The 15,767-nt window shown below is 46.6% G+C and overlaps 1 protein-coding gene across 3 annotated transcripts in view; it reads left to right on the top strand.

The window, feature by feature from the left end:
• Positions 1–15,767, top strand: part of LOC106562059 (piezo-type mechanosensitive ion channel component 1) — a 76,211-nt gene that overhangs the window by 57,064 nt on the left and 3,380 nt on the right. For 2 of the 3 annotated variants that reach the window (XM_045689069.1, XM_045689067.1), the window contains exons 17-44: positions 66–229; positions 542–718; positions 2,703–2,828; positions 3,141–3,341; positions 3,459–3,663; positions 3,987–4,091; positions 4,293–4,449; positions 4,674–4,917; positions 5,049–5,145; positions 5,285–5,450; positions 5,624–5,713; positions 6,072–6,151; positions 6,365–6,436; positions 7,416–7,516; positions 7,664–7,793; positions 7,873–7,956; positions 8,090–8,274; positions 8,364–8,485; positions 11,865–12,023; positions 12,196–12,454; positions 12,904–13,092; positions 13,222–13,582; positions 13,708–13,831; positions 14,073–14,220; positions 14,486–14,700; positions 14,882–15,040; positions 15,173–15,320; positions 15,428–15,616. In XM_045689069.1, the coding sequence (XP_045545025.1) occupies positions 66–229; positions 542–718; positions 2,703–2,828; positions 3,141–3,341; positions 3,459–3,663; positions 3,987–4,091; positions 4,293–4,449; positions 4,674–4,917; positions 5,049–5,145; positions 5,285–5,450; positions 5,624–5,713; positions 6,072–6,151; positions 6,365–6,436; positions 7,416–7,516; positions 7,664–7,793; positions 7,873–7,956; positions 8,090–8,274; positions 8,364–8,485; positions 11,865–12,023; positions 12,196–12,454; positions 12,904–13,092; positions 13,222–13,582; positions 13,708–13,831; positions 14,073–14,220; positions 14,486–14,700; positions 14,882–15,040; positions 15,173–15,320; positions 15,428–15,616 (4,457 nt within the window). The remainder of the gene's footprint in view (positions 1–65; positions 230–541; positions 719–2,702; positions 2,829–3,140; positions 3,342–3,458; positions 3,664–3,986; positions 4,092–4,292; positions 4,450–4,673; positions 4,918–5,048; positions 5,146–5,284; positions 5,451–5,623; positions 5,714–6,071; positions 6,152–6,364; positions 6,437–7,415; positions 7,517–7,663; positions 7,794–7,872; positions 7,957–8,089; positions 8,275–8,363; positions 8,486–11,864; positions 12,024–12,195; positions 12,455–12,903; positions 13,093–13,221; positions 13,583–13,707; positions 13,832–14,072; positions 14,221–14,485; positions 14,701–14,881; positions 15,041–15,172; positions 15,321–15,427; positions 15,617–15,767) is intronic. The other variant, XM_045689068.1, reaches the window with a different exon arrangement.

Below are 15,767 nucleotides of genomic sequence, written 5' to 3'. Positions count from 1 at the left end.
TGTTTCGTTATAGGTGGCATGTCTATAATGATGTCTCGGTCTCTTTCTTTCTCTCTGCTGTACAGAGATGATGCCCAGTAAGTGGGGTTTGGTGGTGAACAGGCTGATAGTTCTGCTCAGGAAGTTATCTGACACGCTGACCCAGATCCAAGTGTTAATCTGGAGGGTCCTGGAGCTGCACATCCTCAAGATGGTGGCCTTTTTCGTGGTCTGGGTGGCTCTGGGAGAGGTTAGTAGTCCACAGCCGTCATCTGTTAAAGTCTATTATGCACCGTGTGAATTTGGAAGCAAGCCCTTATTCCCCCACTCTTTTTCTAAACGGCCTCTCTCTTTGTCTGTCTCTCTCGCACTATCTATTTCTTTCTGTCTTATTTTTGTCTCTTTCTCTGTCTGTCTGTCTGTCTGTCTGTCTGTCTGTCTGTCTGTCTGTCTGTCTGTCTGTCTGTCTGTCTGTCTGTCTGTCTGTCTGTCTGTCTGTCTGTCTGTCTGTCTGTCTGTCTGTCTGTCTGTCTGTCTGTCTGTCTGTCTGTCTGTGTCTCAGCCGTCTGTGATGAACCTGGTTCTGGTGGTTCTCTGGGCGTTTGCCATGCCCTACTCCCGCTTCCGTCACATGGCTTGCGGTCTGTCCACCGTCTGGGTCTGCATCATCATCGTCTGCAAGATGCTGTACCAGCTCAGCGTCGTCGACCCTGTCGAGTACTCCAACAACTGCACTGTGGTGAGACACCAGTCTGGAAAGACACACAGACAGTGGAGTACAGATGAAAGTGTACAGAGCTACAGTGAGGGAAAAAACGTATTTGATCCCCTGCTGATTTTGTATGTTTGCCCACCGACAAAGAAATGATCAGTCTATAATTTTAATGGTAGGTTTATTTGAACAGTGAGAGACAGAATAACAACAAAAAAATCCTGAAAAACGCGTCATAAATGTTATAAATTGATTTGCATTTTAATGAGGGAAATAAGTATTTTACCCTCAATCAGAAAGATTTCTGGCTCCCAGGTGTCTTTTATACAGGTAACGAGCTGAGATTAGGAGCACACTCTTAAAGGGAGTGCTCCTAATCTCAGCTTGTTACCTGTATAAAAGACACCTGTCCACAGAAGCAATCAATCAATCAGATTCCAAACTCTCCACCATGGCCAAGACCAAAGAGCTCTCCGAGGATGTCAGGGACAAGATGGTAGACCTACACAAGGCTGGAATGGGCTACAAGACTATCGCCAAGCAGCTTGGTGAGAAGGTGACAACAGTTGGTGCGATTATTCACAAATGGAAGAAACACAAAAGAACTGTCAATCTCCCTTGGCCTGGGGCTCCATGCAAGATCTCACCTCGTGGAGTTGCAATGATCATGAGAACGGTGAGGAATCAGCCCAGAACTACACGGGAGGATCTTGTCAATGATCTCAAGGCGGCTGGGACCATAGTCACCAAGAAAACAATTGGTAACACACTACGCCGTGAAGGACTGAAATCCTGCAGCGCCTGCAAGGTCCCCCTGCTCAAGAAAGCACATATACATGCCCGTCTGAAGTTTGCCAATGAACATCTGAATGATTCAGAGGACAACTGGGTGAAAGTGTTGTGGTCAGATGAGACCAAAATGGAGCTCTTTGGCATCAACTCAACTCGCCGTGTTTGGAGGAGGAGGAATGCTGCCTATGACCCCAAGAACACCATCCCCACCGTCAAACATGGAGGTGGAAACATTATGCTTTGGGGGTGTTCTTCTGCTAAGGGGACAGGACAACTTCACCGCATCAAAGGGACGATGGACGGGGCCATGTACCGTCAAATCTTGGGTGAGAACCTCCTTCCCTCAGCCAGGGCATTGAAAATGGGTCGTGGATGGGTATTCCAGCATGACAATGACCCAAAACACACGGCCAAGGCAACAAAGGAGTGGCTCAAGAAGAAGCACATTAAGGTCCTGGAGTGGCCTAGCCAGTCTCCAGACCTTAATCCCATAGAAAATCTGTGGATGGAGCTGAAGGTTCGAGTTGCTAAATGTCAGCCTCGAAACCTTAATGACTTGGAGAAGATCTGCAAAGAGGAGTGGGACAAAATCCCTCCTGAGATGTGTACAAACCTGGTGGCCAACTACAAGAAACGTCTGACCTCTGTGATTGACAACAAGGGTTTTGCTACCAAGTACTAAGTCATGTTTTGCAGAGGGGTCAAATACTTATTTCCCTCATTAAAGTTTATAACATTTTTGACATGCGTTTTTCTGGATTTTTTTGTTGTTATTCTGTCTCTCACTGTTCAAATAAACCTACCATTAAAATTATAGACTGATAATTTTTTTGTCAGTGGGCAAACGTACAAAATCAGCAGGGGATCAAATACTTTTTCCCCTCACTGTATGCTCTCTGTTTATATTGATAGCATTCTCACTCTCCTGCTGCCAGCGTTCTGCTGAGTGCACGCTATGCTAGTGTTTACCCCTGGTGAGAAGCTAATACCTTGGTGCTAATTACAGGCAGTTTCATGTGTGAATTCTGTTGACGTGTTTAGTCTACCTGCTTTACGGCCGTTTAGAGGAGAACAGCCTTTTGTTTATTTTTCTGTGATTTGCAGAGAGACGTTCTGGCTGCAGTTCCTCAGTCTCATATATACTCTCTCTCGTTCTCTCGCTCGCTTGCTCTCTCGCTCTCTCTCGCTCCCTTTCCATTTCTCTTTCTTTCTGTCATAGCCCTTAGCCAATGAAACCAATCTGAAAGATGCTGAGGTCCTGAACTCCACTCTGTACAGAGAGCCTGTAGACCCAGCCAACTGGTTTGGCTTCAGGAAGGATGCCACCGTGCTGGGCTATAGCAAGGTGAGATCAATGCTCTTCGGGACTGTTTTTTGACTGTGATTATAAGGTAATGTCATTGAGCTATGTTCGTCGTCATTTCATTTTTTATATGTGTACTAGGCAGGGTTGGGGTCAATTTCAATTCCAGTCAATTCAGAAAGAACAAGGAAATTCCAATTCTTCAATGCTTTTCGATGAGGAACATTTTTTTATTAGAATTTTGTTTACCTTCTAAATAGACTGGAATTGAAATGGAATTGACCCCAACTTTGGTACTAGGTCAAATAACAAGTGTACTGGACCTAGCTCATGCTGTTGTTTGTGTCCTTCTAGAACCACCTGCTGGTGCTGATGCTACTGGTGTTTGAGGCCACAGTGAACCGCCACCAGGCCCACCACTACAGGCAGCAGCAGAGGTCCCCTCCCCTCATCCCAACTATCTTCCCCCAGGCCAACAGAGACACCCTGGACCAGGGCCTGCTGGCCTGCATCAAGTACCTACTCAACTACAGCTTCTACAAGTTTGGCCTGGAGGTAGGCCTCTTGCTGCTGTTTGGAGTTACTATTCAAAAGCATGTTGGTGTATTTCTCTATGCTTTTGGATTCCTCTCATATCTTTCATGTCTTTTTCTGTCCATGTATCATTCCAAGATCTGCTTCCTGATGACGGTGAATGTGATTGGCCAGCGGATGAACTTCCTAGTCATAATCCATAGCTGTTGGTTGGTGGCCATCATGGTACGGCGTCGCCGGGCGGCCATCGCTCAGATCTGGCCCAAGTACTGCCTGTTCCTCAGCATCTTCATGATCTACCAGTACATACTGTGTGTGGGCATTCCCCCTGCACTCTGTATAGGTGAGTGGGGTTCATTCATCTCCACGTATCACCATTGTTGCCAACTGGGATAGTAGCTATACAAGAACATCACCTTCTTTACCTACAGTACCTGACAGTGTATGTCCCTCCCTCTACAGACTACCCCTGGTACCTACAGTACCTGACAGTGTATGTCCCTCCCTCTATAGACTACCCCTGGTACCTACAGTACCTGACAATGTATGTCCCTCCCTCTACAGACTACCCCTGGTACCTACAGTACCTGACAGTGTATGTCCCTCCCTCTATAGACTACCCCTGGTACCTACAGTACCTGACAGTGTGTGTCCCTCCCTCTATAGACTACCCCTGGCGATGGAACACCCCCGTCATAATCAACTCAGCACTCATCAAATGGATCTACCTCCCAGACTTCTACACCATCCCCAACTCCAAGAACCTCATTGGTGAGTCTCCTGTCTCATCTGACCCCTGACCTCAGTGATATTGTGGCCTACTAATGCCACGACCTGTGTTTGTTTGACCTCAAAATATCCTGGTCATAGATGCATAATCTAAAAAATGGTTCATTAGTAATTTGCTGATGTTCTACTGTAGCGTTTCTCCAGTTTGATGCTGATGGTTGTGTCTGTATCTGGTCCCTCCAGCGGACTTTGTCCTCCTCATGTGTGCCTCCCAGCAGTGGAAGGTGTTTGAGGATGAGAAGAGGGAGGAGTGGATGGTTCAGGCTGGGGAGAACACAGATGACCCTAACCCCATGGACGAGCGACCTTTCAACCCTGCCCCCAACTTCATCAACTGCAGGTACTGTATGACCAGACACCGAGAACAACTGACCTAACAGCAGCTATAACCACACTCCTCCTCTTCATACCCTTCAGGCATTATTATGAGGGACGGGAGTTTTTCCTGACCATGCGACCTGACCAGGAAAAACTCTGGGCACTAATTATTATACATCCTCAACTACACCTACCAGTATACAGTATCAACATTAACTCTCATCTCTCTCTCCCCCTCTCCTCCAGGTGTTACCTGGACATGGCCAAGGTGCTGGTGTTCCGTCATATGTTCTGGTTTGTCTTGTCGGTGGTGTTTGTGACGGGGGCCACCAGGATCAGTGTTTTCGGCCTGGGCTACCTGCTGGCCTGCTTCTTCTTCCTGCTCTTCGGCACCAAGCTGCTCAGGAAGCCCTCCCGCACGCGCCTGGTCATGTGGGACTGCCTCATCATCTACAACGTGGCCGTAATCATCTCCAAGAACATGCTGTCTGTGAGTGGCTATGCACCTCGCCGTGGACAACCACATACTGTAATCATACGCCTATACAGGGTGGAAATAAACCTTGTTAGGTGAACTGTTATGCTTGCGTACCTTTAAGCGAGAGTGTGTTGTGTCCCCAGATCTTGGCCTGTGTGTTTGTGGTGGAGATGCAGAAAGGTTTCTGCTGGGTGATCCAACTCTTCAGTCTGGTCTGCACAGTCAAGGGCTACTATGACCGTGAGTACTCAACACATACAGATGGATACAGTTCTTTTATCTCTGAGTGAACACACGTCACCCTCCAAATTGGCAGGAAAACAATGATATTATATAATAACCAAAGCGGACTTTGTATGCTTGTGTGTGTCTCCTACAGCTAAGAGTGTGAGCGATAAGGCGTGTACTCTGCCTGTAGAGGAGGCAGGCATCATCTGGGACAGTATCTGCTTCTTCTTCCTCCTGCTACAGAGGAGAGTGTTCCTCAGCTGCTACTTCCTGCACGTGACAGCCGACCTGCAGGCCTCTGCCCGCCAAGCCTCCCGGTGAGCACTGGTCTCCACAGCACCCCCTAGAGGGCACCCTAAGAGCCACGACAGTCCCCTGCAACTGCCACAGTGTTTTGATGGACTCACTCTGACACTGTTTTACTGTGTGTTCAGTCTGTCTGTACTGTATGGAAACATGTTATGTTGACCTGATGTTTTGATTGGGACAGGGGCTTTGAGCTGTTCAGGGCCAGCATTGTGAAGAACATGCGCTTCCACCAGGAAGTAGAGAAGAAGTCCCTCTCGCAGCTCAAGAGATCGTGAGTAGCCATAGAAACGACCGCTTTCCATGTTCTCAACACATTGAGCCATTCCTCATGTATCACGCTAAAACGGGCTAATGAGAGAGCCAGCTCTCATAACTAGCCCATAGCCAAGAATGGCCACTAGCAAGGCCATTGATCTCCCTCTGCATATGTCTGATGAATGTGAAAGCAGATGGACGATCTCTGGAAAACACATGTCCAAAACCAAGATTGTAGTGTGGTCAAGTGCCATATATGACTGCTTAATTATATACAACTAATGTAGAAAAACTGAGAGAGGAATGAGAGAGAGAGGGTAAACTAGTCAGTGCTCATCATGATGACATCAGAATATGTCTGCCCTTCCCCTCAGGATGGAACGGATCCGCTCCAAACAGGAGAAGTGTAAAGAGGGCCATCGGAAGTTGGACACCAAGGCAGATCCGGCATCAGGTACTCAACTTCATTACTCTGTACTAATCCAGCACGCATGAAATGAGCTTTGGTTTGGACTTGTGCTCTCGCTGTCATGAATCATCCTATTAACCGTTAATCAATTTCTTCGAAGTAATTCAACAACCCACCGCTACAGATTATGGTTTGAGGGTGGTTGTGTTGTGTGTTTGCTGTTTGGTAAAGCCTGAGGCACTTCATCTCACCCCACAGAGCCACAGAGGGAAAAGAGAAGCCACAAGCGTGGCAAGAAGTGGCAAGAGCCCTGGCTGGACCATGCTAAAGGTTTGCTCCATAGCCCACCACTATATAGATCTCTGTCAGTGTATATGTCAGTGCTAGACTGACTCTCTCCACATCCCTCCATCTCCACAGTATCTGACCCCGCATTTATCTCACACCAAGTTCTTAAGTGGATGTGTTTGTGGATGTGTTTGTGCATGCAGCTGCTTGTCGTGTGCCTGTATGTGCATGTTCCGGGTGTGTCTATGAGCATCCATGAATATAATATTGTATATGTGACTGTGACTGTGCACTCTCTATCCCCTGTAATGCAACTGTGTCTGAGAGACTTCTTCTGGAAGGTCATCCAGCCAGTTAGAACCACGTCATTACCCGAGGCTGGGCTGTGTCCCAAGATGCCCTTAGCTTAAATAAAATACCTTCCATCTGTCTGCCTCAGGAGGTCCGGAAATTAGATTTGTCTGGGCTCTTTGATATTAAAATAGGAGTATATTTCTCCTGCGGTGAGCGGCATCTGCATCTGATGTCTTCTGTCAGTGATGGGGTAATGGTTGGCTGAGCCAGCCTGCACTGTTTACATGCTCTGTCAGAAATCCGGAAGAGTTTGCCTTAGGACAGAACCAATCAGAGTTTGTCACAGTTCTTTAGCAGACCTGTAGTGTTTTCATAATGGAATAGATCTTACACATGGGGGTAGTACGCATATTTCTCTATACTCTTTGAATTGCAGCTGCAGACCAGTAGAGGATTGTAATCTCCCGGTCAATTTGGCCTGTCTTTCCCCACATCTGTTTTCATTATTTCCTTCCTCAGACAGAACGGTTTTGTCCAATGCTGCTAGTCAGTTTCCTTAGTTTCAGTTTTGTTAGAAAATCAGGCACTGAACACTCCTGGGTTTGAAGTGGTCTCAGTGTATATGAGTTATGACTAGGTGTACTACCGGAAAATGCATTTACTACCCATGGTCTGTCCTGTTCCCATGTATTGATATCATCTGTAAGGTTTCTGTTTACCTCTGCAGTGTTGCATTCTGGGGATTACTACCTGTTTGAGTCGGACAGTGAGGAGGAAGAAGAACTATTTTCAGAAGAAAAAAAGCCTCAGAAACAGACTGCCTTTCAGGTGAGTTCACCTTACAGACATTAAACACAGCCTCTGCCACCACAGCATTGTCACAGTGTTAAATTGCACTGAAATGTGCAAAAACAACAATATTACTCAACATACTCCAAAGCTTGCTTTTCACAATGCAGTATTGTGCCCTCACAGCTGGCGTACCGGGCGTGGGTGACCAGCGCCAAGGCAACACTGAGGGAACGCCAGGAGAGACAGAAAGAACAGAGGAGGCTGGAAAGAGAGGAGAGACGGCAGAGGGAACAGGACAGCTCTCCAGCATCAGGTCAGAGATCACACACACACACACACACACACACACACACACACACACAGTGTTTAACTTGTTGTTTTTTCTGTTACAGGTCATGAAGGCAGTCTTGAATTTGAAGAAAGTATCTCACACGAAGAGATAGACGATAATGACGAACTTGAAGGAGAGGGCTCGGGTATTTTGGGGGTTTCTTTCATATTTTGGCCACTATATTCCCAGTGTTTTATATAGTGCCATTTACTCATTAAGTTTCACACATTTTATTGTCTGTATGACCTAGTGCAATGTAATCTCATGCTGTGCTCCAGGGAAGGCAGACATCGTGCAGAGGATCCTGGACATCCTCATGTTGCTGTGGATCGTGTTCCTGGCCATGGTGGACGGCCTAACAGAGTGGCTCAACCTCATCACCAAGCAGTATGTGGACACCTCCACCGTGCTGTGCAACGAACGCTACCACCTGATACACAACGCCAGCCAGGTCAGTTCTAAGGTACCTCCCACAACCAAAGTCATCTACTTCTAGTGAGGCACTGTCCCAGTATGACCAGTGATGGACCCTAACCCTGTAGTGTTTTACAGGGGCCTCTGAGGGAGCCCATGGAGGATCAGCTTTCCCAGGGCAGCGAGAGCCCCACTATGGAGACCTGTCTGGGAGACATAGAGGGAGACACGGACCATGGGAATAGAACCAGTACCACCAGGTTGGTGAAGGTGATGGCCCATTTAACCTATTGGGCACATTAATATTGAATATCTCTTTCAAGGGAGAAACAGAATAGAATTTAACAGAATGTATATGTCCTTTTCTTACTAGTTTGTAATCACCTACACCAGTAGATCCCAAACTTTTTATAGTCCCGGACCCTTTCAAACATTCAACCTCCAGCTACGTACCCCCTCTAGCACCAGGGTCAGCGCACTCTCAAATGTTGTTTTTTGTCATCATTGTAAGCCTGCCACACACACACTATACGATACATTTATTAAACATAAGAATTAGTGTGAGTTTTTGTCACAACCCGGCTTGTGGAAAGTGACATAGAGCTTTAATAGAACCAGGGCACAAATAATAATATAATAATAATCAATCATTTTGCTCTTTATTTAACCCTCTTACATATAAAACCTTATTTGTTCATCGAAAATTGTGAATAACTCACCACAGGTTAATGAGAATGGTGTGCTTGAAAGGATGAACATAACTCTGCAATGTTGGGTTGTATTGGAGAGAGTCTCAGTCTTAAATCATTTTTCACACGCAGTATGTGCCTGTATTCAGTTGTCATGCTAGTGAGGGCCGAGAATCCACTCTCACATAGGTACGTGGTTGCAAAGAGCATTAGAGTCTTAATTAACAGCGCGATTTGCCAAGGCAGGATACTCTGAGCGCAGCCCAATCCAGAAATCTGGCAGTGGCTTCTGATTAAATTCAATTTTCACAGAACCGCTTGATGCAATTTCAATGAGGCTCTCTTGTTCAGATATCGGTAAGTGGACTGGAGGCAGGGCATGAAAGGGATAACAAATCCAGTTGTTTGTGTCATCCATTTCGGGAAAGTACCTGCATAATTGCGCACCCAACTCCCTCAGGTGCTTCGCTATATCACATTTCACATTGTCAGTAAGCTTGAGTTCATTTGCACACAAAAAAATCATACAATGATGGAAAGACCTGTGTGTTGTCCTTGTTAATGCAGACAGAGAAGAGCTCCAACTTCTTAATCATAGCCTCAATTTTGTCCCGCACATTGAATATAGTTGCAGAGAGTCCCTGTAATCCTAGATTCAGATTATTCAGACGAGAAAAAACATCACCCATATAGGCCAGTCATCATGCAAGTGGTCAGACAAGTAAAAACTTTAAGCTCCTCTCTCAATTAAAAAAATCGTATCAATACTTTTCCCCTTGATAACCAGTGCACTTCTGTATGTTGTAAAAGCGTTACATGGTCACTGCCCATATCATTGCATATTGCAGAAAATACACGAGAGTTCAGGGGCCTTGCTTTAACAAAGTTAACCATTTTCACTGTAGTGTCCAAAACATCTTTGTAAGGTATGCGTAGCTGGCTGCAGGGAAGTCGGGCGCAGGAGAGTAGAATTTGGGTACCAAACGGAACCCTTTATTACGGCCAACAAACACACGGCACTAAGAACACTAAACAAATACGGGTTGACATAACCCGGCGCAAACCAGTCTAACGTGCACATACACGTAACAACAAACAATTCCACACACAGACAAGGGGGAAACAGAGGGTAATATACATTCAGTCTGATGACGGAATGTGAACCAGAATGAAAGGTGGAGCGGCGATGGCTAGAAGACCGGTGACGTCGACCGCCGAACACCGCCCGAACAAGGAGAGGGACCGACTTTGGTGGGAGTCGTGACAGTCTTCAAGCTGTCAGGCATTCCCTTGGCGGCAAGAGCCTCTCGGTGGATGCTGCAGTGTACCCAAGTAGCATCAGGAGCAACTGCTTGCACGCGCGTTACCACTCCACTATGTCTCTCTGTCATGGCTTTTGCGCCATCAGTACAGATACCAACACATCTTGATCACCAAAGTCCATTTGATGTCACAAAGCTGTCCAGTACTTTAAAAATATCCTCTCCTGTTGTCCTGGTTTCCAGTGGTTTGCAGAAGATGTCTTCCTTAATTGACCCCCATAAACGTAACGGACAAATACCAGGAGCTGTGCCAGGCCCGCCACGTCTGTTGACTCATCCAGCTGTAACGCATAGAATTCACTGGCTTGTATGCGAAGCAGTAATTGTTTCAAAACATCTCCAGCCATGTCACTGATGAGTCATGAAACAGTGTTGTTTGAAGAAGTCATTGTCTGTAGTTTTTTTGGCCTTTTCCCCCAGCATTGTCCCAGCCATATCCGCGGCAGCAGGAAGAATTAGGTCCTCCACAATAGTATGGGGCTTGCCTGTCCTAGCCACTCGGTAGCTCACCATATAAGACGCTTCTAGCCCCTTCTTATTAATGGTATTAATGCATCAGATTCACAACTGTCAGTGTCTATGCTAGCTGGGCTAACAACAAATGTAGAATTACTGATGCTAGCATTGGATGTGCTCGTGGAAACAGAACAATTTGTGTTGTCGACAACTGCAGGTGTAGTACTGCTGGTAGTAGCAGTACTACTGCTGGTAGTAGCAGTACTACTGCTGGTAGTAGCAGTACTACCAGTAGAGCTGGTATGTGTCTTTATGGACGTGGGCCTTACTTTTTTTTCCCATTTATCAATTTTCGAGCAAACGGAATGAGCAGCAGCTACGTTTGGCTACATATGGACCGTTAGTGGAATTCCTGCGAGAGAGTAATGGTTAATGTGATTGGATGTTAATTATTTGACTTGGCTACCTGTATTTGACATTGTGTTGTTATTTCGCTGAACACTAGATAGTTTATTTTTATTTTTGGCAGTGAAACGAGGCTACTCAGGTGAGGGGGAAAAAAACTAGCAAATGTATAGCCCTGTTGGAAAATATAAATGGACTGTTTGAAAATGTGAATAAAATAAACATGAATTTTTTTTTTTTTTTATGTGAATCAAATTTTTATTTGGTGTACCCCCGACGGCATTGCGCGTACCCCAGTTTGGGAATACCTGATCTACACTGAACAAAAGTTTAAACGCAACATGTAAAGTGTTGGTCCCATGTTTCATGAGCTGAAATAAAAGTTCCCAGAAATTTTCCATGAGCACAAAAGCTTATTTCCCTCAAGGTTTGTGCACAAATTAGGTTACATACCTGTTAGTGAGCATTTCTCCTTTGACAAGATAATCCATCCACATGACAGCTGTGGCATATCAAGAAGCTGATTAAACAGCACGGTCATTACACAGGTGCAACTTGTGCTGGGGACAATAAAATTTGCAGTTTTGTCATGACAACGCAATGCCACAGATTAGGGCCTAATACATTTCTTTCAATTGACTGATTTCCTCATATGAACTGTAACTCCGTAAAATCTTTGAAATTGTTGCATGTTGCATTTATATATTTGTTCAGTATATAATTCAGTCAGTGTTAAGTGTTTTGCTTACCTGTGTGTTATGTTGTAGTGGGTTGGAGCTGGAGGAGCTGAGCGAGCGTGAGCGTCACAGCGGCACCACCCTGTGTTGTTCAGAGCCCACTTTGGAGCTGCTGGGGGTGGAGACAGAACCACAGCACAAAAGCCGTTACCGCCTCTCCAGGACCGCCAGCGAGATGCTCACTGACCGGTACTGACATACACCTTACAATGTTCCCATAAGATCTCTACAGTTGACATGCTACAGACTCCAGCTTCAAGCCTGATCGACTCAGACTGCCAACTGTCCCCACGTATCAGCTTGTGTATGTCCTGCGTGTATGAACTGTACTGACCCCAATGTCTCTATACCTCTAACTCAGGCAGTTCTTTGTGGAGGAGCTGGTCCAGTCTAGAGAGTTTTACTCTTCTCAGAACCGCCTGCTGAAGCTGCAGTTTGCCCTGTACAACCTCCTGGCTGCCAACTCAGAGCTGGTGTGCTACTTCATCGTCGTGCTCAACAACATGGTGACGGCCTCCGTCATCTCAGTGGTGCTGCCCATCCTCATCTTCCTCTGGGCCATGCTGGCCGTGCCACGCCCAACCAAGAAGTTCTGGATGACCGCTATTGTCTACACTGAGGTGGGTCGTTGTTGGTTTGAAAATGCTGGTACCAAGACAGAGCTGGTTTATGGATTGTTATTGTTGCGCCGATGTAGTATGGTAGTCCACACCTATGCAAGCCCGATGAGACATGGTAAGCGTCTGCACCTGTGCATTGGCTATCTTCTCCCTCCTCTTGTCTTCGTTGGCTAAAGTGGTGTAAACATTGCGTAAGATGTGAAGTATGTAATGTATAAGATAGTTTTTTATTGAACATCTGGTGTAAACCAACGGTAGAAACCAAATTGCATTCCAGATTTCCAGCCCTAATTTAGGGCTTTATTCCACTTTATTCCCGTTCCAGGCTGTTAGCTTTTATAAAAATAAATACAAATAATATTTAACAGATGGTTATGTATTAGATACGTTTCTTTATGTTAAACTATGTTTCCCTCTGCATTGTTCTGGTTTGTTCCGGTTCCACTCAGGTCATGGTGGTGGTAAAGTACCTGTTCCAGTTTGGTTTCTTCCCGTGGAACAGTGTATATGAGCTTACGCTGAACGAGGACAAGCCTTTCTTCCCACCTCGTATCCTGGGCCTGGAGAAGACCGATAACTACATCCGTTATGATCTGCTGCAGCTGCTGGCTCTCTTCTTCCATCGCTCACTGCTACAGGTATACCAGCCCACCATTCAACTCTCAGCCGTGACTCTGTTGGCCTTGACATTTATAATCATACGTTTATACCACAAGATTTGGATTCAATACTCATAACGTTTTTGTTTCTTCACTGTCTCTCATCAGCGGTATGGCCTGTGGGACCAGGAATGTGCTCTGGAGGAGAAGCCCTCACGGCCATCAAAGGAGGCCAACAAGAAGGAGGAAGGAGAAGGGGTGGAGGTCCTTGTCCATCCCAGCCCAGGACCCAGCCTCATGGACCTGGAGGAACTCAAACCGGACAAGAACCAGAAGGCTGAACCAGAGCCCAGCACCAGCGTAGCCCCTACCCCAGAGCCGCCCCCCAGCCTGCCTGTGGAGGGACCCATGAAGAAGGGCAGCACCAGCATAGCCCCTACCCCAGAGCCGCCCCCCAGCCTGCCTGTGGAGGGACCCATGAAGAAGGGCAGCATCATGCGCTTCCGCAAGAAAAAACAACTGAGCAAAGGTGAGTTGAAGAAACTAGCAATAGAGGGGAGAATGAAGACATTCATGAATTAAGGGCTTGTGTGTCCTTATGACTGCCGTCCTCAGAGTTACAGTGAAATGATTTGTATTCTGTTCGGATTCCAGAAGCCTTAGATATCAAGGCTGAGAAGAAGGAGCAGAAGAAGAAACAGAAGGGTAAGCGTAGAGAGGCAGCCAGTAAGAAGCTGATAGCAGTGGGAGAGAAGATCAAGCACCTCACCATCACCACGTAAGTACACAGGAGTCACTCACTGGAGAGCTCGTCAGACAATACAGACGTCACATAATGACATAACCAGTGGATTCTATAATGTTATTATGGTTTGAAAATCATTCTGTGGGGTTTGATTTGCATTTAGAAGTGTAGTTGGTTGTGACACGATTACTGTGCTGTATGAATCAGCGGACCTCTATAATCTTGCCGTATTTGGGCATGAGACGGTGATTTGATTTCCCAATCTTCTTTGTAGTGTGCGGAATGTCTACAAGCCTTGTCACGAATTCATCAGCGACATTTTACATGCGCCGTACCGTGCTGCCACTGATGTCTACGCCCTCATGTTCCTCACTGACGTGGTGGATTTCATCATCATTGTCTTCGGTTTCTGGGCCTTTGGAGTGAGTACTGTTTACATGACTGCAATGAAATTCACTTTGTGTACGAGGCCACTCTTGACCCACAACCTATTCCTATACCTGCGCCGGCAAAGGGCTCTCAAACCTTTCAAACCTCTCAAAACAGTTCCGATATTGTATTACTCATTGTTACGTCACCACCTACATGTTATTCCGATCAAAACACCATCTTTAGAAGCTCTGTGCTTGGTCACAGGACACTATAACAGTGTTCTGTGGACTTAACGGTTCGCCCATTGTGCCTCAGAAACACTCGGCCGCAGCAGACATTGCCTCCACGCTGTCAGAGGACCAGGTTCCCGAGGCCTTCCTGGTGATGCTGCTCATCCAGTTCAGCACCATGATCATCGACCGAGCCCTCTACCTCCGCAAGACCGTCCTGGGCAAGCTCATCTTCCAGATCATCCTGGTGATCGGCATCCACCTCTGGATGTTCTTCATCCTGCCTGCTGTCACTGAGAGGTGAGGAAGAGGAAGGTGTGTCCGCAGAGTGATGCATCTCCTTACATCTTGTCTATTTAATCACGCTTAGGACGATATGTTTGTCTGTCTTCGTGACGTTCGACAGTCCTTAAGCGGTGTGCCTATTGCATCATTTCTCTGAGGTGCATACTGGAATGTCTCTCTCTCTCTGTCCTCTCAGGATGTTCAGTCAAAACTCGGTGGCTCAGCTCTGGTACTTCTTCAAGTGTATCTACTTTGCCCTGTCGGCCTATCAGATCCGCTGTGGCTACCCCACCCGGATCCTGGGCAACTTCCTCACTAAGAAGTTCAACCACCTCAACCTCTTCCTCTTCCAGGGGTGAGTCTGTCCATTCAGAATCTCCTCCTCTGCCACACCATGTAATATGTTTGAGTCAGGGAGTCTCCCTGTTCAGGGAGGTGATGGGATGAGGTTGGGTACTGGTACAGGGTGATATTGTCTGTCTCTCAGGTTCCGCTTGGTGCCTTTCCTGGTGGAGCTCCGGGCAGTGATGGACTGGGTGTGGACTGACACCACTCTGTCCCTCTCCAACTGGATGTGTGTGGAAGACATCTACGCCAACATCTTCATCATCAAGTGCAGCCGTGAGACAGAGAAGGTACAAAGACCTCTAGGTTACAAATGTAGTTGATAAAATCCCTTGCTGTCTGTTGTACTATGTGATTAGGCCAGCAGTTCTTACAGCTGGTTCCTCTTCATCCTCAGAAATACCCTCAGCCCAAAGGCCAGAAGAAGAAGAAGATAGTGAAGTATGGGATGGGAGGACTCATCATCTTCTTCCTCATCTGCATCATCTGGTTCCCGCTGCTCTTCATCTCATTGGTCAGATCGGTTGTGGGCGTGGTCAATCACCCTGTGGATGTCACAGTGACCGTCAAGCTAGGAGGATATGAGGTAATTACTGGGGGGAATTATAGTGAGCACAGTTTAGACTCTATGGGCAGCGGACCCATGCTGCCCATGGTCATCTTCAACGGCAAGTCTAGTCCAGCACTAAAAAGCAAGCAATGGAGAATCTATGGACGATACATTTGATATGTGCTCA

Source organism: Salmo salar, chromosome ssa11, assembly GCF_905237065.1.
Source record: "Salmo salar chromosome ssa11, Ssal_v3.1, whole genome shotgun sequence".
NCBI lineage: Eukaryota > Metazoa > Chordata > Actinopteri > Salmoniformes > Salmonidae > Salmo > Salmo salar.
This window is presented reverse-complemented; position numbering and strand designations above follow the sequence as displayed.